Raw genomic sequence first — 22,591 nt, forward strand, 5'->3', positions numbered from 1 at the left:
TCCTGGCATGTTATGCACAACATTTAGAAGCTTATGTCACACATCACCCACTCTTCTAACCACTTCTAGCCAGACAAAGCCCTTTCTGGCACTTTTTGTTTACATGAAAAAAACATTTTTTTGCAAGAAAATTACTTTGAACCCCCAACAGTATATATATATATATATATATATATATATATATATATATATATATATATATATATATATACATATATATATATATATATTTTTTTTTTTTTAAAGCAAAGACCTTACAGATTAAAATGGTGGGTGTCGCATTTTATTTTTCACACAGTATTTGTGTATCGATTTTTCAAACGCAATTTTTTGGGAAAAAACACACTTTTTAAAAATTTTAATGCACTAAAACACACCATATTGCCCAAATGTTTGATGTAATAAAAAAAGATGATCTTATGCTTTAAAATTGCACACAAACGTGCAGCGGCGACAAACTACATACATTTTTAAAAGCCTTTACAGGTTACCACTTTAGATTTACAGAGGAGGTCTACTGCTAAAATTGCTGCCCTCGATCTGACCTTCGCGGTGATACTTCACATGCATGGTACAATTGCTGTTTATATATGACACCAGACCGACGCGTTAGTTCACTTTTGCACGCAAGTGTGGGGGGGATTGGGGGGGGGGGGGGCAAGGGTGCTTCTTTTTTTATTTTATTTTTATTCTTATTTTTTATTTAATTTTTAAACTGTTACTTTCATATATATATATATTTTAATCATTTTTATTGTTATCTCAGGGAATGTAAATATTGATAGAAATAGTTAGTGACTGGTACTTTTTTTTGAAAAAAATGGGATCTATTAGAACCTAGATCTCTCCTCTGCCCTCAAAGCATCTGACCACACCAAGATCCGTGTGATAAAATGCTTTCCCAATTTCCCAATGGCGCTGTTTATATCTGGCGAAACCTAAGTCAGGTGAGCCCGAGAAAACTATGGAAGACAGCGGGGGGGGGGGGGGACGTTCCCTCCCACTACTTGTAAAAGCAGTCTAGAGGCTAATTAGCCACTAGGATTGCTTTTACATGAAAGCTGACCGCTGGCTGAAAAGAATGATACCAAGATGATACCTAAACCAGCAGGGATCATCAAAAAAACCACAATGGATTCACTCCAGATGTAAGTAGGTAGGTATATGTGAACCGAAAAGTCCAGGAACAACTGTTTCTACGTTACACTCACAATCTGGTCTCTGGTATAACGTAGAAACAGTTGTTCCTGGACTTTTCTGTTCACATATACCTACCTACTTACATCTGGAGTGAATCCATTGGGGTTTTTTCTGGAGTCGGCTGCATGCGATCAAACGATTCGGACTACTGCTCTATTCGCATGTGGAAATAAAGACTCCTGCACACCGAGAGTGTGAACACGCGCATTTGACCATCTGAAAATTCAGAGGTCCATCAGAGCTGGTAAGAGTTTATTCCTACTGGTGGAAGGAGTGTCACATACAAGCAATTAGCGGTCTTTCCACGTGGTGTTCCCACTCTACATGCTCTTCTGTTGTCATATATGACCTTTGTTGTCATATATGACCAATATGTGTGGACTTTTGTATTTTGCGCTGCACCATTTATATTAATTGATGTGTTATTAAGGTGTTTTTTGTATTGCTCCTTTAGGTGTTCAGCTTGCAATTAGTTTGTTTTGTATTATACATGTGAGGACTGATTGTTTTCTCTTGATTTTTAAAAAAAAGTCTAATAAAATTATATTTGAAAAAAAAAAATATTCCTTAGGGTATTTTAACCACTTGCTGCCCACCATATTGCAAAATGATGTTGGAAAAGTGGTTGCGATATCCTGATGTCATATGATGTTGTCAGGATGTTAAGCCTCTACGTGCCCCTGGGGTCGTGCATAGCGGCGTGTCAGTCTGATATGCTGCAACTCCAATCTAGGTAAAGAGTCTTTGACAGAGAGATCATGATGTAAACAGGAAGAGCTGTTGATCAGGTTTTCCACACTCACGTCTGACAGACGTGATTAGAGGAGAGCCGATTACCTACTCTCCTGACAGGGGGGTCTGTACTAATTGTTTATCAGCACAGCCCCCCCTCAGATACCCGCCCAGGACCACCAGGATGCCGTCAGGACCACCAGGGATAGCTACTACACTGGACCACCAGGTATGCCACCCTAGACCACCAGGGAAATGCCAGTCAGTTCCCAGGCAGCTGCCAATCAATGCCAATGAAAAATGCCTGCCAGTGTCAGTGCCACCAGTGATGCCTATCAGTGCCAGCCATCAGTGCCATCTTTCAGTGCCCATTAGTGCCTCCTACCAGTGCCCAACAGTGCCAGCTATCAGTGCCACTGTTAAGTACCCATCAGTGCAGCCTTTCAGTGCCCATCAGTGTCGCCCATCAGTGTCGCCTATCAATGCCCATTAGTGACATAGATCATTTCCCAACTGTGCCCATTATCAATGTCACCTAATCAGTGCCATCTCATCGGTGCACCTTATCAGCGCCCATCAGTGCAGCTTATCAGTGCCCTTCAGTGAAGGAGAAAACTTACTTATTTACAAAATTTTATAACAAAAACAAAGAAAAATGTTTTGTTTTTCAAAATTTTCTGCCTTTTTTTATTCGTTTAGCAAAAAATAAAAAACGCAGAGGTGATCAAATACCACCAAAAGAAAGCTCTATTTGTGGGAAAATGCTTTAAATGTAGTTTGGGTACAGTGTTGCATGACTGCACAATTGTCATTTAGAAATTGACAGCACTGAAAGCTGAAAATTGGCCTGGGCAGGAAGGTGCGAAAGTGCTCAGTATTGACGTGGTTAAAAAATAAAAAAAAATAAAAAGATGCCAAAAGGACTTGAGGCAAGACTAAAAACAGACTATACTTTGCTTTTCCTATGTATTCTTGCCTAGAGTGCTTTTATTATTTTTTCTGTGCTGATGTGGATAACCCCCATAACATTCTGATGTCTTAATAGACTTATCCGTATAAATTTAGTACATGAAATTTGTGACCAAGGCAGAGAAGTCCACTATTTGGGCCATATGTACTTCTCATAAAAGAACAGAACACTGTGTTTACACATCCATTTATTCACAACATCTGCTGAACAGTAGATTGCCGCTGCTTGCTTTGGCTTTTAAGCTAAAATACCTTTGTCTGCAGTTGTATGGAATGAAGAAAAAAAAAAAGCATATAACAATATTTTTTATTCCATCTCAAAAAGCTGGAATGAAGATTCAAAGAAAATACCATATTTTGCTGCAGTTTTTTTCACTGCCCACTGAGGGACCTAAAAAATAAGACAAATTGTGCTCGCTTCGGCAGCACATATGCTAAAATTGGAACAATACAGAGAAGATTCGCATGGCCCCTGTGCAAGGATGAAACGCAAATTCTTGAAGTGTTCCAAAAAAAATAAAATAAGACAAATTGACAAATTTAAAGTAAATCTATGTGTATTATTGTAGATTTAAAAAAAATAAACGGAGTTACGTATTCTTAATCAGGCAGATGAGGTGTTATACAAGCTCTCACTGACCTCTGTGCCTGCATGCACGGTGAAGAAATAATCCCCAATGTTCACAGCAGAAGCACTAAAATCCTTTCCAGTTTACCCAGCTTCTTCCTCCCAGCAGTGACCGAGCAGCATTCCATCCTTCTTATCTGTAATAAAACAAAGAGAAAGAGGTCTGGAAAGGGGGGCAGATGGACCTGAGCTGCTGAGAGAATGACCTGAATGAATTGTGAAGATGAAAAATTCCATTGTGCTTGTAGCTACAGAAGACAGTGAGGGCTGGTTTTAAAGCAACTCTGTTATCAAAGTGAAAATCCCAATATGAGCTTTCCCTGATAAGAAGTACAGTGTCTTGAAAAAGTATTCCTATCCCTTGAAATTTTCCACATTTTGTCATGTTACATCCAAAATTGTAAATTTATTTTATTGTGATTTTATGTTATAGATAGACCAACACAAACTGGCACATGTAGCACCCTCTACCTGAAGGTAGGTGCTAGAGTAGGATTTTTACTAAGTTCAGGGATATGTGCAGGTAAATTTAGGCAGGCTTATGATGCACGCTGGGCCTGTCTGTTTTAATGCTGGGATGGGGAGTGTTCAGTGCCTTGGTGGGTGTGACCACCTGTACTTTGATTCAGAGTTGCCTCCCCTATCTTCAGAAAGATGTTTCTGGAATGGGGGTTGGATCTGAAGTCTGAATGGCAGGCAGCTCATGTGAGGAGCTCTGACCAATTACCCTTCGATATTGGCAAGGGGCAGGCCTCCCATATAAGCTGGGAACACATGCTGCCAGGGAGTAGTTCTGAGAGCAGGAAAAGACAGAATGGAGTACTAGGCTGCTGTTCCGGGCATCCCCACGTGGGAAATGCGCCGAGCGTGGAGGAGGGCTGGAGAAGCCATTGAGCTGTATCTCAGGATAAGGATCTTCACCATGGAGATGGAGTCATGCTGCTGTGACTGGGGAACACAGGACTTATAGTTTGGAGTAGGTCAGTGCTAAAGAAGCAAGAGGAAAGTTGCTGAGATTAGAGTCCAGCGTCTGTGACCGGGGAACACAGGACTTGTAATTTGAAGGAGGTCAATGTGGAAGAAGTATAGAAGAGGATTGGAGAGAGTAGTGAAAAATGCTGTTGCCGAGGATCACAGATTTTGCAGTTCATGGACTGGCTGGTATCAGTAGCCCACCTATTACCACATGTCAGGTCAACGGGGAGAGGTACCGTGTGCTTCTGGCCTACTAGAGCACTTTGGTAATAATTTCCAAAAGTCTGTGTGGCTACACAACTCATTGAGTCACCGGAGAGAGGTACTGTGTGCCTTTGATGTTCTGGGATGGGGAGTGTTCAGTGCAGTGGTGGGTGTGTTACAACCAAAAACGTAAATTTATTTTATTGTGTCACAGCCAACCACTGTAGATTGGTTGGCTGAAGGGGTCGATTACAATCTACTGGCACTCACATATGTGAACATGTTTAGCTCCTGTCTATGATTACTGTGGAATTTGGCCCACAAAAAATAGTATATAAAGCACAAAGGATAGTCACAAGTGTTGTCTGTGGTCTCCCAGTAGCCCGTCTTTTCTCCATTACAAAATGCATATTTGGGCAGCCATTTTGGTAAAGGTAGAAACGGCTTTTCTTCCTCCAGCAAAGAAAACAGTGAACATTCCTAAATCTCACTCCAATCTCCTGAGCCTAACAATTACAGCAATGAGACTGTACGCACAGGAGTGCCTAGGCACTGTCACACACCAGGAAGTTCACTGCTATTTTCAGGAGGAATTCTAGACAAAGGGTACATTTGTCAGGGTACTGCTTAGGCCCAAATAATTTTTCTACAATGCCTGGAACAAGTATTCATACCCCTTGACATTTTCCACATTTTGTCTTGTTACAACCAAAAACATACCGGTAAATGTATTTTATTGGGATTTTATATGATAGACCAACACAAAGTGGCACATAATTTTGAAGTGGAAGGAAAATGATAAATGGTTTTCACAATTTTTTACAAATAAATATGTGAAAAGTGTGGCATGCATTTGTATTCAGCCAACCAGTGTCAATACTGCAATTACAGCTACAAGTCTTTTTGGGGATGCCTCTATCAGCTTTGCACATCTAGAGCAGCCTTTCTCAACCTTTTCAACACAGAGGAACCCTTGAAATAACTTTCCAGTCTCAGGGAACCCCTGCTAAAAATGACTATATATATATACAACTCATGATACATTAGTGTGATGGTCAGTGGGAAGAATTACCCCCTTACAGATAGCTAAAAAGATCAATGGTGTCAGTGGGAACTTATCTAAGAGGCAGACATTCCTCATTGCTCAAGGAACCCCTAGCAACCTCTGGAGGAACCCTGGTTGAGAAACCCTGATCTAGAGAGTGACATTTTTCCCCAATCTTCTTTGCAAAATAAGCTCAAGCTTTGTCAGATTGGATGGAGAGCATCTGTAAGCAGCAATTTTTAAAGTCTTGCCACAGATTCTCAATTAGATTTAGGTCTGGACTTTGACTGGGTCATTCTAACACATGAATATGCTTTTATCCAAATCATTCCATTGTAGCTCTGGCTGTATGTTTAGGGTCATTGTCTTGCTGGAAGGTGAGCCTCCGCCTTAGTTTCAAGTCTTTTGCAGACTAACAGGTTTTCTTCTAAGATTGGTCTGTATTTAACTCTATCTATCTTCCTGTCAACTTGTCCCCTGAACATGATGCTGCCACCACCATGTTTCACGGTGGGGATGGTGTGTTCAGGGTGATGTGCAGTGTTAGTTTTCCGCCACACATAGCATTTTGCTTTTAGGCCAAAAAGTTCAATTTTGGTCTCATCTGACCAGAGCACCTTTTTCCACATGTTAGTGGTGTCCCCCACATGGCCTCTCGCAAGCTGCAAATGGGACATCTTATGGCTTTCTTTCGACAATAGCTTTCTTCTTGCCACTCTTCCATAAAGGCCATAGTTGTGGAGTGCACGACTAATAGTTGTTCTGTGGACACATTCTCCCCCCCTGAGCTGGGGATCTCTGCAGCTCCTCCAGTTACCATGGGCCTCTTGGCTGTTTCTCTGATTATGCTCTCCTTGCCCAGCCTGTCAGTATAGGTCAGGGGTAGGGAACCTTTTTGGCTGAGAGAGCCATGAACGCCACATATTTTAAAATGTAATTCCGCGAGAGCCATACAATATGTTTAAAACTCTTTTTTTTTTATCAATTAATCGACTAATTTCAATTATAACTGTAATATCCATGTCATCTCCCCCACTGTAATATCCACATCTCCCCTACGATTGTCTGCTTGCTCACCACTACACAGGCAGGCAGATCCATGAGCAGTTGAGGCGGGTGATGATGATGTCAGCGCGCTGCTCACCTAGGCCACCGCCGGGTATACCAAGATGGCTACAGCTCCGGAGCTAGGCCGAAGCTGCGGCCTTTCCTATGGGCTCAATCTACGGATCAGCACAGATTGAGAGGTGAGAGCCAGATGCAGCCATCAAAAGAGCCCCATCTGGCTCGAGAGCCATAGGTTCCCTACCCCTGGTATAGGTGGACGGCCATGTCATGGTAGGTTCGCAGTTGTGCCATATTCTTTTCATTTTCGGATGATGGATTGAACAGTGCTCTGTGAAATGTTCAAAGTTTGGGATGTTTTTTATAACCTAACCCTGCTTTAAACTTTTCCACAGCTTTATCCCTGACCACTCTGGTGTGTTCCTTGGACTTCTTGGTGCTATTTGTTCACTAATGTTCTCTAACAAACCTCTGAGGACTTCACAGAACAGCTGTATTTATTCTCAGATTAAATTACACACAGGTGGACTCTATTTACTAATTAGGTGACTTCCGAAGGCAATTAGTCCCACTAGATTTTAGTTAGGGGTATCAGCGTAAAGGGGGCTGAATACAAATGCACATCACACTTTTCAGATCTTTATTTGTAAAAACATTTAAAAACCATTTATAATTTTTCTTCCACTTCACAATTATGTGTGTAGCGGTGTGGTTACCACTGGTTACTAACATCCACCAAATCACCCTGCCGCCAGATCCTCATCTATCACTTCAGAGACAATGAGCAGTCATTTACGTAGTTTTGTTACGTTAATACAACTTGGATAGGGTGTGGGAAAATATGGGATGCCCATAGCACTTGATTCACATTTGTAGAAAAAAGTGACTAGTAGATTCTGCTTTGAAGTGTTGCATCTCTAACATTTGCAGCTTATTCCTTCTGTGTATCTTAACTGCAGACTATTCCTCCTCCTCCCCTGCACTGACTCCTGCAGAGTATCACTCCTCCTGTACAAATCTTCACTGCGAAACTGTTGAATTACTGCTGCTTCACTTCCAGTACTACAAACAAGGATCACTCTGAATAATCCTAGCTTAAAAGGTGTACTTTAAAGTCTCTTCAACAGCGTAGCTTGAGCAAGTCAATAAGTCAAAGGCACACAGTACCTCTCTCCGGTGACTCAATGAGTTGTGTAGCCACACAGACTTTTGGAAATTATTACCAAAGTGCTCTAGTAGGCCAGAAGCACACGGTACCTCTCCCCGTTGACCTGACATGTGGTAATAGGTGGGCTACTGATACCAGCCAGTCCATGAACTGCAAAATCTGTGATCCTCGGCAACAGCATTTTTCACTACTCTCTCCAATCCTCTTCTATACTTCTTCCACATTGACCTCCTTCAAATTACAAGTCCTGTGTTCCCCGGTCACAGACGCTGGACTCTAATCTCAGCAACTTTCCTCTTGCTTCTTTAGCACTGACCTACTCCAAACTATAAGGCCGCGTACACACGGGCGGACTGTTCGCCCAACCTTGTTCGGCAAACAGTTTCATCAAACAGTCCGCTCAAAATTTGCATGAGCGGACTTGCCCACACACGAGCGGACTGTTTGACGAACAAGGTTGGGCAAACAGTTCGCTCAACTTTTGAAATGAACGGACTCGCCCACGTAAGGCGGAGGCAAATCCGCCCATTTCGAGCGCGTGTACAGGTAGGCGGGGCCCGCGAAGGAGACGTCGCGGGCTCCGCCGCCTGGAATGGGCTTAAAGGGGAACCCCAACGCCGAAAAAAATCGGCGTGGGGGTTCCCCCCAAGTCCACACCAGACCCTTGTCCGAGCACGCTACCCGGCCGGCCAGGAAAGGGGGGCGAGCGAGCGCGCCCCCCCCTCCTGAGCCGTACCAGGCCGCGTGCCCTCAACATGGGGGGTGCCTTGGGGAAGGGGGGGCCGCGCGGCCCCCCCACCCCAAAGCACCTTGTCCCCATGTTGATGAGGACAAGGGCCTCTTCCCGACAACCCTGGCCGTTGGTTGTCGGGGTCTGCGGGCGGGGGGCTTATCGGAATCCGGGAGCCCCCTTTAAGAAGGGGGCCCCCGGATACCGGCCCCCCACCCTATGTGAATGAGTATGGGGTACAATGTACCCCTACCCATTCACCTGTGAACTAAAGTACAATAAAAAACACAACACAGAGAAAAAATATTTTATTGCACAGCTCCGGGGGTCTTCCGTCTTCGGGGGTCTTCTCGCCGGACTCCTCCGCTATGTGTGTGTAGCTCTTTTGCTAGCGGAGGAGTCCGGCTTTCTTCCTCCCCGCCGCCGGCCTCTTCTCCCGACTTCGGGGGTCTTGTCCCCCTCTTCGGTTCTTCTGCCGGGCCACCGCGCCTGGTCCGGTGGCCCGGTCTTCTGTCGCCGTCTTCCGTTCTTCTGTCGCCGCCTTCGGTTCTTCTGCCGGGCCACCGCGCCTTCTTGTAGCTCTTTTACAGGCGGTGGCCCGGTCTTCTGTCGCCGCTGTCGTCGCCGCCGCCGCCGCCTTCCGTTCTTGTTCTTCTTCTTGTTCTTCTTCTTCTCCTGGAGATGTTGACTCGACGAGCTCTCCGGCCGGAATGCCAGAGCCGCGCTGTGCGGTCACTTATATAGTGACAATGGGGCGGTGTCACATGGTATATGTCACATGGGTTGGTCACATGGGTTGATGTCACATGGGGACTATGACATCGTAAGGGGGCGGGGTCACCATGTGACCAACCCATGTGACATATACCATGTGACACCGCCCCATTGTCACTATATAAGTGACCGCACAGCGCGGCTCTGGCATTCCGGCCGGAGAGCTCGTCGAGTCAACATCTCCAGGAGAAGAAGAAGAACAAGAAGAAGAACAAGAACGGAAGGCGGCGGCGGCGGCGGCGACGACAGCGGCAACAGAAGACCGGGCCACCGCCTGTAAAAGAGCTACAAGAAGGCGTGGTGGCCCGGCAGAAGAACCGAAGGCGGCGACAGAAGAACGGAAGACGGCGACAGAAGACCGGGCCACCGGACCAGGCGCGGTGGCCCGGCAGAAGAACCGAAGAGGGGGACAAGACCCCCGAAGTCGGGAGAAGAGGCCGGCGGCGGGGAGGAAGAAAGCCGGACTCCTCCGCTAGCAAAAGAGCTACACACACATAGCGGAGGAGTCCGGCGAGAAGACCCCCGAAGACGGAAGACCCCCGGAGCTGTGCAATAAAATATTTTTTCTCTGTGTTGTGTTTTTTATTGTACTTTAGTTCACAGGTGAATGGGTAGGGGTACATTGTACCCCATACTCATTCACATAGGGTGGGGGGCCGGTATCCGGGGGCCCCCTTCTTAAAGGGGGCTCCCGGATTCCGATAAGCCCCCCGCCCGCAGACCCCGACAACCAACGGCCAGGGTTGTCGGGAAGAGGCCCTTGTCCTCATCAACATGGGGACAAGGTGCTTTGGGGTGGGGGGGCCGCGCGGCCCCCCCTTCCCCGAGGCACCCCCCATGTTGAGGGCACGCGGCCTGGTACGGCTCAGGAGGGGGGGCGCGCCTTTCCTGGCCGGCCGGGTAGCGTGCTCGGACAAGGGTCTGGTGTGGACTTGGGGGGAACCCCCACGCCGATTTTTTTCGGCGTTGGGGTTCCCCTTTAAGCCCATTCCAGGCGGCGGAGCCCGCGACGTCTCCTTCGCGGGCCCCGCCTACCTGTACACGCGCTCGAAATGGGCGGACTTTCCGAGCGGGAACAGTCCGCTCATTTCGAAAGTACAGCGGACAAGCCCACACACGGGCGGACTGTTCGCTCAAACACAGTTTCAGCGGACAGTTTTTCGGAATTTCCGAAATACTTTGTCCGTCCAACTGTCCGCTGAAACTGTCCGCTGAAAGCCCACACACGAGCGGACTGTCCGCCCAAACACTGTTCAGCGGACAAGGTTGGGCGAACAGTCCGCCCGTGTGTACGCGGCCTGAGTCCTGTGTTCCCCAGTCACAGCAGCATGACTCCATCTCCATGGTGAAGATCCTTATCCTGAGATACAGCTCAATGGCTTCTCCAGCCCTCCTCCACGCTCGGGATGCCCGGAACAGCAGCCTAGTACTCCATTCTGTCTTTTCCTGCTCTCAGAACTCCTCCCTGGCAGCATGTGTTCCCAGCTTATATGGGAGGCCTGCCCCTTGCCAATATCGAAGGGTAATTGGTCAGAGCTCCTCACATGAGCTGCCTGCCATTCAGACTTCAGATCCAACCCCCATTCCAGAAACATCTTTCTGAAGATAGGGGAGGCAACTCTGAATCAAAGTACAGGTGGTCACACCCACCAAGGCACTGAACACTCCCCATCCCAGCATTAAAACAGACAGGCCCAGCGTGCATCATAAGCCTGCCTAAATTTACCTGCACATATCCCTGAACTTAGTAAAAATCCTACTCTAGCACCTACCTTCAGGTAGAGGGTGCTACATGTGTCAGTTTGTGTTGGTCTATCTATAACATAAAATCACAATAAAGTACATTTACAATTTTTGTTGTAACATGACAAAATGTGGAAAATTTCAAGGGGTAGGAATACTTTTTCAAGGCACTGTACTTCTTACCAGGGAAAGCTCATATTGGGATTTTCACTTTGCTAACAGAGTTGCTTTAAACCAGCCCTCACTGTCTTCTGTAGCTACAAGCACAATGGAATTTTTTATCTTCACAATTCACAGCAGAAGCATTGAAGTCACTCAGGTCATTCTCTCAGCAGCTCAGGCCCATCTGCTCCCCCTTTCCAGACCTCTTGCTCTTTGTTTTATTACAGATAAGAAGGATGGAATGCTACTCGGTCATTGCTGGGAGGAAGGAGCAGGATAAACTGGAAAGGATTTCAATGCTTCTGCTGTGAACATTGGGGATTATTTCTCCACCGTGCATGCAGGCACAGAGGTCAGTGAGAACTTGTATAACACCTCATCTGCCTGATTATTAAGAATATGTAACTTGGTCACAATTTTTCTTTTTTTTTAATCTACAATAAAACACACAGATTTACTTTAAAGTTCTGTTGCCACCACAAAAAAAATAGCTTAAAATTCATAAAAAAATTAAAAAAATTATTGGAAGAAAAACATTTTTTTACTCATCTCTAAATACCTGTTGCTAGGAGGTCCCTCATAGCCTGCCTCCTTCAGTGCCCCGGGCTGGTGACATCACTTCCCTTCAGCGCCGCACAGTCATCTGGGACCTGTCACGTGTCCCAGGTGACTGTGCGGCGTATCACGCGGAGCGGGTAACGAGGGGGGGCTTCATTCCTGACTGACTTTAAATTTTTTTTTTTTAGGGGGCACCCCACTTTAAATTTGTCTTATTGTTTAGGTCCTGTAGTGGCCAGTGAAAAAATAACTGCAGCAAAATATGGTATTTTCTTTGACTCTTCATTCATGCTTTTTGAGATGGAATAAAACATATCGCTGTATGCTTTTTGTTTTTTTTCTTCATTCCATACAACAGCAGACAAAGGTATTTTAGCTTGAAAGCCAAAGCAAGCAACAGCAATCTACTGTTCAGCAAATGTTGTGAATAAATGGATGTGTAAACACAGTATGGGTTATTTACGAAAAAGGCAAATCCACTTTGCACTACAAGTGGAAGTACAGTCGCTATAAATCTGAGGGGTAGATCTGAAATGAGTGGAAGCTCTGCTGATTTTATTATCCAATCATGTGCAAGCTAAAATGCTGTTCTTTATTTTTCTTGCATGTCCCCCTTGGATCTACAGCGACTGCACTTCCAAGTGCACTTTCAATGCCATTTCAAGTGCAGTTTGCACTTGTAGTGCAAAGTGGATTTGCCTTTCGTAAATAACCCCCAGTGTTCTGTTCTTTTATGAGAAGTACATATGGCCCAAATAGCGGACTTCTCTGCCTTGGTCACAAATTCCATGTACTAAATTTATACAGATAAGTCTATAAAGCCATCAGCATGTTATGGGGGTTATCCACATCAGCACAGAACAAAAAGAATAAAAGCACTCTAGGCAAGAATGCATAGGAAAAGAAAAGTATAGTCTGTTTTTAGTCTTGCCTCAAGTCCTTTTGGTATCTTTCTTTTTCTTTTTTTAAATACCCTAAGGAGTGTTTTATACTGACCTATATGTATCCACCATCTGGGTCCCTTGTTTATGCTGTTTCTGAGTGTAAGAGACTAATAATTCAGCACTAAAGATGTGCCCACATTGGCCAGTACCCAACACTGCAATCATTGCAGACTTCTAGATGTTAAGAGAACCCTGGCACTGGACAGGGGTATGAATACTTTTTCAAGGCACTATAAATACATGCTTCTCATGCTGCTGAATACTATTCCATAACTGAGAAATCACTTGTGGGATTGTTGATCTCCTAGTTTTTTGCAGTGCTCAATTGTTCCTGAAAACAAGTTTTATTTTTATTTTTAGTAGAGTAAAGGAAGAGCCGGTCAGATCAGAAATGTCATTCAGATTTTTATTGCTGTCAGTAATTCTGTTGCAGATTTTCTCTCACTTCCTTTCTGATGAAGTGTTGTCAGTGGGAAATGAGGGGAAATCTGCCTAATGGATCCCTGGATAGCAGTACAATTCCAGCAGAGGTTATAATTCTTTTCTATCAATGGCTAATTAAAAAGTTTTAACTTCATTTAAATTTTGGGTAATAGCACAATCAACCGTATAACCTTTCAGTACATGCTTTCTTTTTCTCTCTATTTAGCATTACCTGCAGACTTGCCAGAAACAATATGCACATAGCAATATTCTCAAAGCCGCTATTTGTATAAGCAAAAGGAAAACCCCATAAACCCCCACGAGACAATCCATGATCCTGTTCATATATAGCTCAGTAAAGGGACATTGTATTGTGGCATGAGCATAGAAGGGCATGTCTACTGTCCAATATCAGGACCTTCTCTACCCTGTGGGGTGTAGAGTCAACAAAATAAAGGGACATGCTGACCAGTAGATGTTGTTGGCTGCTTGGAGGCTCATTTACTTTTAACCACTTCAGCCTCGGAAGGACTTACTTCCTTCCTAACCAGAACACCTTTTGTGATACAGCACTGCGTCACTTTAACTGACACTTGCGCGGTTGTGCAACATTGCACCCAAACAAAATTGACGTCCTTTTTTTCCCACAAATAGAGCTTTCTTTTGATGGTATTTGATCACCTCTGTGGTTTTTATTTTTTGCGCTATAAACAAAAAAAGAGCGATAATTTTGAAAAGAAAAGCCATATTTTTTACTTTTTGCTATAATTAATACCCCCATAAAATATATAAAAAACAAATGTCTTTCTATGTTTAGGCCAACATGTATTTTTCTACATATTTTTGGTAAAAAAAACAATTGCAATAAGCGTATATTGATTGGTTTGCACAAAAGTTATAGTGTCTACAAAATAGACATTTTTATTATAATTTTTTTTTATTAGTAATGGCAGCGATCTGTGATTTTTATCATGACTGCAACATTATGGCAGACACATCAGACACTTTTGACACTATTTTGGGACCATTGTTATTTATACAGTGATCAGTGCTATAAAAATGCACTGATTACTGTGTAAATGACACTGGCAAGGAAGGGTTAAAACACTAGGGGGCGATCAAGGGGTTAAGTGTGTTCTAACTGTGGGGGGGGGGGGGGGGATTGCCTCACTACAACATGACAGAGATCACTGCTCCCGATAACATGGAGCAGTAGATCTCTGTCATGTTGCTAGGCAGAACAGGGAAATGCCTTGTTTACAAAATGATCGCGTGCCCCCAGTGGACATCGAGTCCTTGGAACCCGCGGGCACAATCACGGAGTACGCGGTGGTTGCGTGTGCACCCACAATGCCGCAATTTAGAGGGGACATACCTGTACGCCCATTTGCCCAGCCGTGCCATTGTGCCAACGTATATCGTAGTGCACTGGTCGGCATGTGGTTAATGCACATATAGGTTTGGGAGGAGGGGACGCAAATACTTATTAAACTGGAGAAAAATGTTTTTTGTCCTTAGTTGCATACTGTACAGTGAAAGGTAAAACCTTTTTGATTGACCATTTTTCTCTTTTCTTCATTTTTAAAGCTGAACTCTAACCAAATATAAAAGGCAAAAATGAATGCATCATTGAATAGACGTGTGAAATTAGTTTCGTACGAATTGAAAATTTGTACAAATTTCCATAAATTCCTACATTCGGTAGGATCCAAAATACGAATTGCTATGCTTCCGAAATTTGTACGAAATACGAAATTGCGTTTACAAATTTCTGATCCAAATTCCGTTACATCGGAAACGTGACTGGTGTTTTGTTGACCAATCAGAGGTTTTCTTCTGCTGCTCAGTGAGGGTTGGGAAAATTACCTTTAAGTGGGGAGTGGGAGACTGGTACTGGTAGTCAATGGGAGATTCAGAATCGGACATAATAAGAATGTTCATTAACCTCCCTGGCGGTATGATTATTTCTGATTTTAGGTGCTGAAAGCGGTACAATTATTTTGCATGAAAATTTGGCGTTTTATATTGTAGGCCTGCAATTCTTAGGAATAACTCTCTTAAATCTGTTCAAACCAGAGTCTAGTAGACATCCCAGGTATGATAACGTTTATAATATAATACATAACTATAAATAATAACAAATAATAATAAAAATTATTCAATAATGTAATCAAATCCAAAAACACAGAAATTTGCTCAGTTGTAGAATTGTCGCTGTCATTAGATTTAGTTTTTGATGACGGATCTCCTCATAATGAGCACAACACAGGGATGGTGGGAGCCCCTCATAATGAGCATAGCACAGGGATGGTCGGAGCCCCTCATAATGAGCATAGCACAGGGTTGGAGGGAGCCCCTCATAATGAGCACAGCACAGGGATGGAGGGAGCCCCTCATAATGATAAATTCATCACAACGAATGTTCAGAATTCTTACGGAAAGTTAATGAACCTTCATTAATGAAAATTCATATTTCGTATGAATCCAAATTGAATTTCGGACACAAATTGCGAAATACGAATGAATGGCTAATACGGAACGGAACGAAGCGAAACAAATTTATTGACGACGCACATGTCTATCATTGAATGCATTTTTAAAACTGATATCAACCTTTTTCAGTTCCTATAGAGCAGGGCTTGAATCTGAGAGGAAGAAGCAGAATAAGTAGTCAATTAGTTAATGTCCCGACAACAAGCATGTCAATAGAAAAAAAGCAGAGTGACAGAGAGGTGAGGTGATTACTGTGCTGCTTTCAGTAATGCTGGGCTCAGGTAGGTAGGTTAAATAACACTGGCCATCAGACTGAGGACAGCTAGCAGCAGATAAAAAGTACTGCAGGGGACATCTATTGATTGAAAGTGGATTATTATAGCGTAGCATATGCTGGTTTTGTTATTTTATCGTTTAACTGGCTAACACTTTTTAATTTGTTTTTAGCTGAAGTTCTGCTTCTGTGTATCAATCGTACCATTTTGTTACCCTGTTCCCATTGATTAAAATGTAAAAAAAAAACAGACACTAGCAGCATTAAAATAGCAACATTTATTGTAAAGATGTCAATTTAACACTATTGTTTTAACAAACAATTCACATAAGAAAACACATTTATTATGCTATTACTACCCTGCTTATATTTTTAAAAGTACTGATTAAACATTTAAAAAGGGCTCTGTATGCAGACATAAGCTCAAATATGAACAAGTAACACAAAACGCATAGAGGAATTTCAGCACTAATGCCCCATACACACGAGTGGATTTTCCGTCGGAAAAAACTTGGATGGTTTTTCCGACGGATTTCCACTCAAGCTTGGCTTGCATACACACGGTCACACAAAAGTTCTCTGAACTTTCGACCGTCAAGAACGTGGTGACGTACAACACTAAGACGAGCTGAGAAAATTAAGTTCAATGCTTCCAAACATGCGTCAAATTGTTTCCGAGCATACGTAGGAATTTTGCGTGTCGGAATTTGTACAGACGATTGGAATTTCCGATCTGAACTTTTTCCGACCGAAAAATAGAGGACCTGCTCTCAATCTTTTGCTGGCTAGAATTCAGCAAAAGTCCGATGGAGTATACACAGGGTCAGAATTTGTCACCAAAATCTCACATCCGACTTTTGCTGGCAGAATTTCTGATCGTGTGTTTGGAGCTTAACGGGGAAGACCAAGACACGATTATAAAGATTTTAATGCTAATTGGGACTTATGATGGAAGTTGTTAACGTTTTTAGTGTCATTTATTGTGCATGGGCCTAGTTCTTGTATAGTATGGAGTAAGGTATGTTTAAGAAAGCTGTTTAATAAATAGTTTACCTTTTTTTTAAAGGAAAATATATTGATATAATGTTTTAACTGACAAAGGTATCATAATAGTCCTATTACTTGTATAAATAAAAATTGTTTGGTAAATGTTTAAAAGGGACAGTGGTATTTGTCTCTATTTAATGAGTATTATCATTATACAGGATTTATATATCACCAACAGTTTGCGCAGCGCTTTACAACATGAGGGCAGACAGTACACTTACAATACAGGAGAAATCAGAGGGCCCTGCTCGTTAGAGTTTACAATCTAGGAGGATATATATTTGGTACACATATACAAACTCCAGTGAAATTCTGAAATATATTTCAATGGGATCCTTCACGTCTTAATTTTTCTGTATGAGTGTAATAATTTTGCACAATGAAATTTTAGTGGTATTCTAAAACACAAGTTTTTTGAACGGAATTTATAAAGTATTTTTATTCCGTCGGGCTGTTCCAAAAAAATTGTCCATGCTTGCACCCGATTCTTGTACCTGTCAAAGGCAAGTACAATTATCTGTAGAAACTGGCACTGATATCGGAGTGCCCATACTGGACACTCTATCCTCAATGCCTTCTTTTCATGGCCACTGCACCCATCACACTGTTTTTGCAGTGCTGTGAGCAGAGCCTGATGGGGCACTGAGAGACTGAAGCCCCATACACACTATCAGATTTTCTGCTTATTTTTGTCTTCAAATTTACCAAAACCATGTAGTGGAAGGGCCTGCCTGATTGCATACAAATTAAATCTCCTAAGGTTTGACCTCATATTATATGGTTTTGATAAATCTGAAGGAAAAAATCAGCAGACAATCTGATAGTGTGTATGGTCTTCGATTCTGTCATGGCTACAGTGCTGGCTTAAAGTGGTTGTAAACCCTTACAACACACTTTGACCTACAGGTAAACCTAGATTAAGGCTTACCTGTAGGTCCAAGAAATATCTCCTAAACCTACACGGTTTAGGAGATATTTGCCGAAAGACAGGCCCCGCTGTCTATGGCGCATGCGCCGTAGACAGTGGCACGCAGGCGCACTGAGCGCAGCACCTGTCAACGGCGATATGCCGCGCGTGGCGGCTCCCATGCGCATCCGTGGACGTGACGTCATCGTGGCTTCGCCGAATGACAGTGGCGAAGCAGCGAGACCCACCGAGAAGATGGATGCGCTGGACTACAGGGGTCATCGGTGACATCGCTGGCTCCTGTGTCAGGTAAGTGACACATAATGGACTACTAATCAGTGCACATCAGTGCTGCCAATAAGTGCCCATCACTGCCTCATTATCAGTGTCACTTATCAGTGCCATCTCTCCGTGCTGCCTATTAATGCCACCTATCAGTGCCCATCAGTACCACCCATCAATTCTGTCTTACCAGTGCCTCCTGATCAGTACCCATCAGTAAAGGAGAAAAATGACCTGGTTTTATAAGAAAATATGAAAAACTGTTTTTCTAAATTGTTGGTCTTTTTTTGTTTGTTTAGCAAAAATAAAAAAAAACTGTGTTGATTAAATACCACCAACTGTAAGCTCTATTTCTGTGAAAAAAAAAAAAATATATATATATATAAAAATGTCATATGGGTACAGTGTTGCATGAGCACACAATTCTCACTCAAAGTGGGCTTGAAGGGGGTGTAAGTGCCTGGTAAGCAAGTGGTTAAGTTGGCGGTTGTAAGAACTACCTAAATTTGGTGCACATGTAATTTTACTAAAAAAAAAAAAATGCACCATAAATTACCACCATAAAACCACTGTTAAAGCTTTATTATTTTCCCCTAACTGGTGTTTCCTTTTTTGAAAATACATGCTGTCTGACTCTCATGCATATCTAGTGACCTTAAAAGAGAACTCACCTAGGTGGATGCAGCATTGCTGAATGTTGTCTCCTGCCATCTCTACACTGGGATCAGAGACCCCTGATCACTCAGTTCTCGGTCCTCAGAGAGCAGAGTGAGTCGCTGGCTCTCTGCTCTGCCCCCACACTGGAGCACCAGGCTGTGCCGGGGGCAGGAGCGAAGTCTCTTAGAGGAGAGAGGTGGAGCCAGCTGATGGTCAGGCATCTGGGTGGATCCTGCCATTGAATTTGAGATCTCTCCATCCAGAGTCTGGACAAGCTGAGAGACATCAGCTGACAGTGGGCTTTAGCCACCTTTAAGGAGTAGGCGGCTCTCTCCAGGCAACTGTGCCCTTCATTTATCCACTGCTCCAATTTGGAGACTCTCAGAAATATAGAGTTAGAACCACAGTATACAGAGGAGCCTTGGGGAGGCACTGCGGCTTCCACGTATATTTGCAACTGTGTGCAACCAAACCCTCTGTTTTTAACATGAATTGACAGGCTCAATTTGGTTTGTTTGCACCCTGGCTGGTAGGTGTGCTGGGAAATTTTTGTTTGGTCTGTAAAGTTGGCTTTTTTATCTTGTTAAACCTTTCATAATAAACTACAGGATTTTACTGTGGTCTTGCTAGGGATGTACCATTCTGACTCCAATTGTTGTAAAGCGACTATCCCTTGTGAGATCTTTATGCCTGGCCTGTATAAGATATAATCACTGAGGATAATCCTCATCAGATAGTTTGAACTCACCAAATACCGATTCCATCCACAAGATGGTTTTATTCTGAACATCAGGTTACAGCAGATGTCAGGATACAAACAGATGAATAGGTTGTAGTATTTATGTGGTCAAAAGATAATATTGTCTGTAGCTTACAATGCAGGATACATGTGCCCTGCTACATGTGGCTTGTTAGCTGCATCCATGACACAGGAAGTACAAACACAGGAAGAAGGGTGGAGCATTACATACAAAGGAAGTGTGTCATAACATAAAGGAAAAAGAACATAAGAAAACAAGTGCATTACAACAAAAGGTCACTAGATGGCAACGTGTGAACTAAATATAAAACGTCCATAGAAAACGGTTAAGAAACAATCTATATAAAGTCCATGCCTCGTTGGGGCAGCACATGTACCGCCTATATTTATCTTGGAGGAAAATGATGGAAAATACAAAATTTTACAATTGACAACCAGAACAGAAGATAAGATAAAATATTCCAATGGGATAAAAAATCTAAAACTAAAATAATATATTTTTGCTTTAGGCTTCATGTACACTGCTGCTGCTAAACGGACGTTTAGGAGCAGTTGGGCATTTTTTTCAGCTGCCCCTGAACTCTCCTCTATGTTATCTTATCAGTATATGTACACAGGGAACGTTTATAGTTGTTTCTAGGCAGCTGAGTTTAGAAGCATTTTTTGGAACGCAAAAAAATTTGTTCAGGACGGATGTTCAGAGGAATTTGAAACGCCAAATGCCTGTAACAGCTTGTAAATATGTGTAAACGCTCTAAGTTGAGTTTAGCCACATTTCGTTTACAGGCGTTGTTAATGGAGATACATTTTTGACTATTTGCAAAAACTGCTTCTAAACGCAAACGCAGCAAAACAAACGTTTTTAAACGTGGATTACTATCTGTCAAGTTAAATCGTTCAGGAGAGGTTTTAAAACATTAAGCCTTAGATATACCTTAATAATGGAGGTCTAAAATTCTGTAATTGTCCGATATATTGTACCATACCAGTATTGTTTTCATAAACTAAACAGTAACTTGGTGTGTTTCTTTCTTCCCCAGAGACGGTAGAGGAGCTTTCAGAGTCGCCCACACACAGCAGTAACAATGCTTTTTTAATGCAGGTAAGAAACCTTAACAAGTCAGTTTGTATCTCAGTAGATGAGCTTATTAAAGGAAACCTGTATAAGAAAATACAAAGGGGCTGCCACTGCTGACTTCTGCAAAATGCTAGGTGCTTGGCAGCCTTGCTGATCCTCTTGCATCAATCAAAGAGTCATTAATGCAGAACAGCTATGAAAATGAGGATTGTGACTTTTTTTTTCTCACTTTCTTAAAGCAGAACTTCAGTTTTTTCACCTTTCCATCTGTTAAATCTTCTGCCCTTGTTGTTTTAATTTTGGATAGTAAAACATTTTTTTTTCTGCTAGTAAGTACCTTATACAGCCCACTTCCTCCTTCTTGTCTGGTAAAAAGCCTAGACTTATGACAAAATGCACAGTTCTCTCTCTCACTCTGGTGAAAATTTGCCAGGAAGGGAGGAAGGATGAGTCATAAGAGGGCCAATGAGAGCTTCAGAGCTGGAGGTGTGTGTGTTTGTGTAAATCCAGGAAATGAACAGGCAGCAGCTTCAGATGCCCACAGTTCAAATCGTTGCAGCCAGACTTAGTGGGGGGAGATTTCTGCAGCATATTTGGCAAGTACAGAATCACAGTATATATAAAATATATGCAAAGTGGTTGAAGGGAAGCTTCAGAATAGCAAATATGTTTTTATTACAAGTTATGTGAGCAGATTGCACTTCCTCTTTAACTAGTTCCGCAACTTGGACATACTACGTACTGTACATCTAAATAGTGAAGGATTAAGCAAAAGCTGATGGCTGCTATTGCAGTAGCAGCGATCAGCTTGTGCCCCATTTCATCATCCGGCTACTAGCTGTAAAGGGAAAAATATCCAGCAGCTGTATCACTTTAACAGTGAAGAAATTGGGCTCTCTTTAGACCACCATTGTCTCCTTAAAGAAAACCCGTCATCTGCCCAATGCTATCACATCAGGGTTTGTTAAAGCGGAGGTCCTCCCTAAAATGGACCTTCCGCTCATCGGATTCCCCCCCCCCCACCGGCGCCACAATTGGCACCTTTCAGGGGGGAGGGGGGTGCAGTTACCTGGATAATCCAGGTAACTGCACCCACTTCCGGGCTAGCTCTCTGCGGAAAGGGGCGTACATTAAGCCCCTTTCCGCAAGTGCCCGCCCCCTTCCGCAAGTGCCCCGCTGCCTGCTGGGAAACACACAGATCCCAGAGGCAGCGGGGACCGTCCTCATTGCGCAGCGCGGCTCGCGCATGCGCAGTAGGGAACCGGGAAATGAAGCCGAAAGGCTCCATTTCCTGATTCCCATACCCAAGATGGCGGCGGCAGCACTCGAGTGTCGATCTAGAGATCGGCTTCGGGTGCCGACATCGCGGGCGCGCTGGACAGGTAAGTGTCACTATTTTAAAAGTCAGCAGCTGCAGTATTTGTAGCTGCTGACTTTTAAAAAAAAAAAAAAAAACGCGGAGTCCCGGCGGACTCCCGCTTTAATGCTCTGTGATGGCAAAAAAGTAAAATAATAAAAAAGTAAAGAAAGAAAAGTAAAAAAAAAAGATAATAAATTGTATTAAAAAAACAAAACAAAAAAAAAACATAATACCCGCTGCCCTGTATGCACACACACACAGATGCAAACTCGTGCTCAGGATGAACACGTGTATGTCAACAACGATCACACCACACATGTGAGGTATCGTTGCGAACGTCGGCATGAGAGCAATAACTTTGGCACCAGAGCTCACAGTTAGCTCTCAACTGATGAACTGTAAGGGCTTTTAAA

At 43.2% G+C, this 22,591-nt stretch overlaps 1 protein-coding gene and 1 non-coding gene across 3 annotated transcripts in view; both read left to right on the forward strand.

Moving 5' to 3' along the window:
* SEC16B (SEC16 homolog B, endoplasmic reticulum export factor) overlaps positions 1–22,591 on the forward strand; it is a 392,979-nt gene that overhangs the window by 287,147 nt on the left and 83,241 nt on the right. For both annotated transcript variants that reach the window (XM_077453184.1, XM_077453185.1), the window contains one exon: positions 20,781–20,842. In XM_077453184.1, coding sequence (XP_077309310.1) covers positions 20,781–20,842 — 62 coding nt within the window. The remainder of the gene's footprint in view (positions 1–20,780; positions 20,843–22,591) is intronic.
* LOC143928603 (U6 spliceosomal RNA) lies at positions 3,312–3,418 on the forward strand. Its single transcript, XR_013262444.1, has one exon. It is a non-coding gene; the product is annotated as a U6 spliceosomal RNA (small nuclear RNA).

Source organism: Lithobates pipiens, unplaced genomic scaffold, assembly GCF_037356315.1.
Source record: "Lithobates pipiens isolate NorthernLeopardFrog02 unplaced genomic scaffold, aLitPip1_a1.2 Scaffold_23, whole genome shotgun sequence".
Lineage (NCBI taxonomy): Eukaryota > Metazoa > Chordata > Amphibia > Anura > Ranidae > Lithobates > Lithobates pipiens.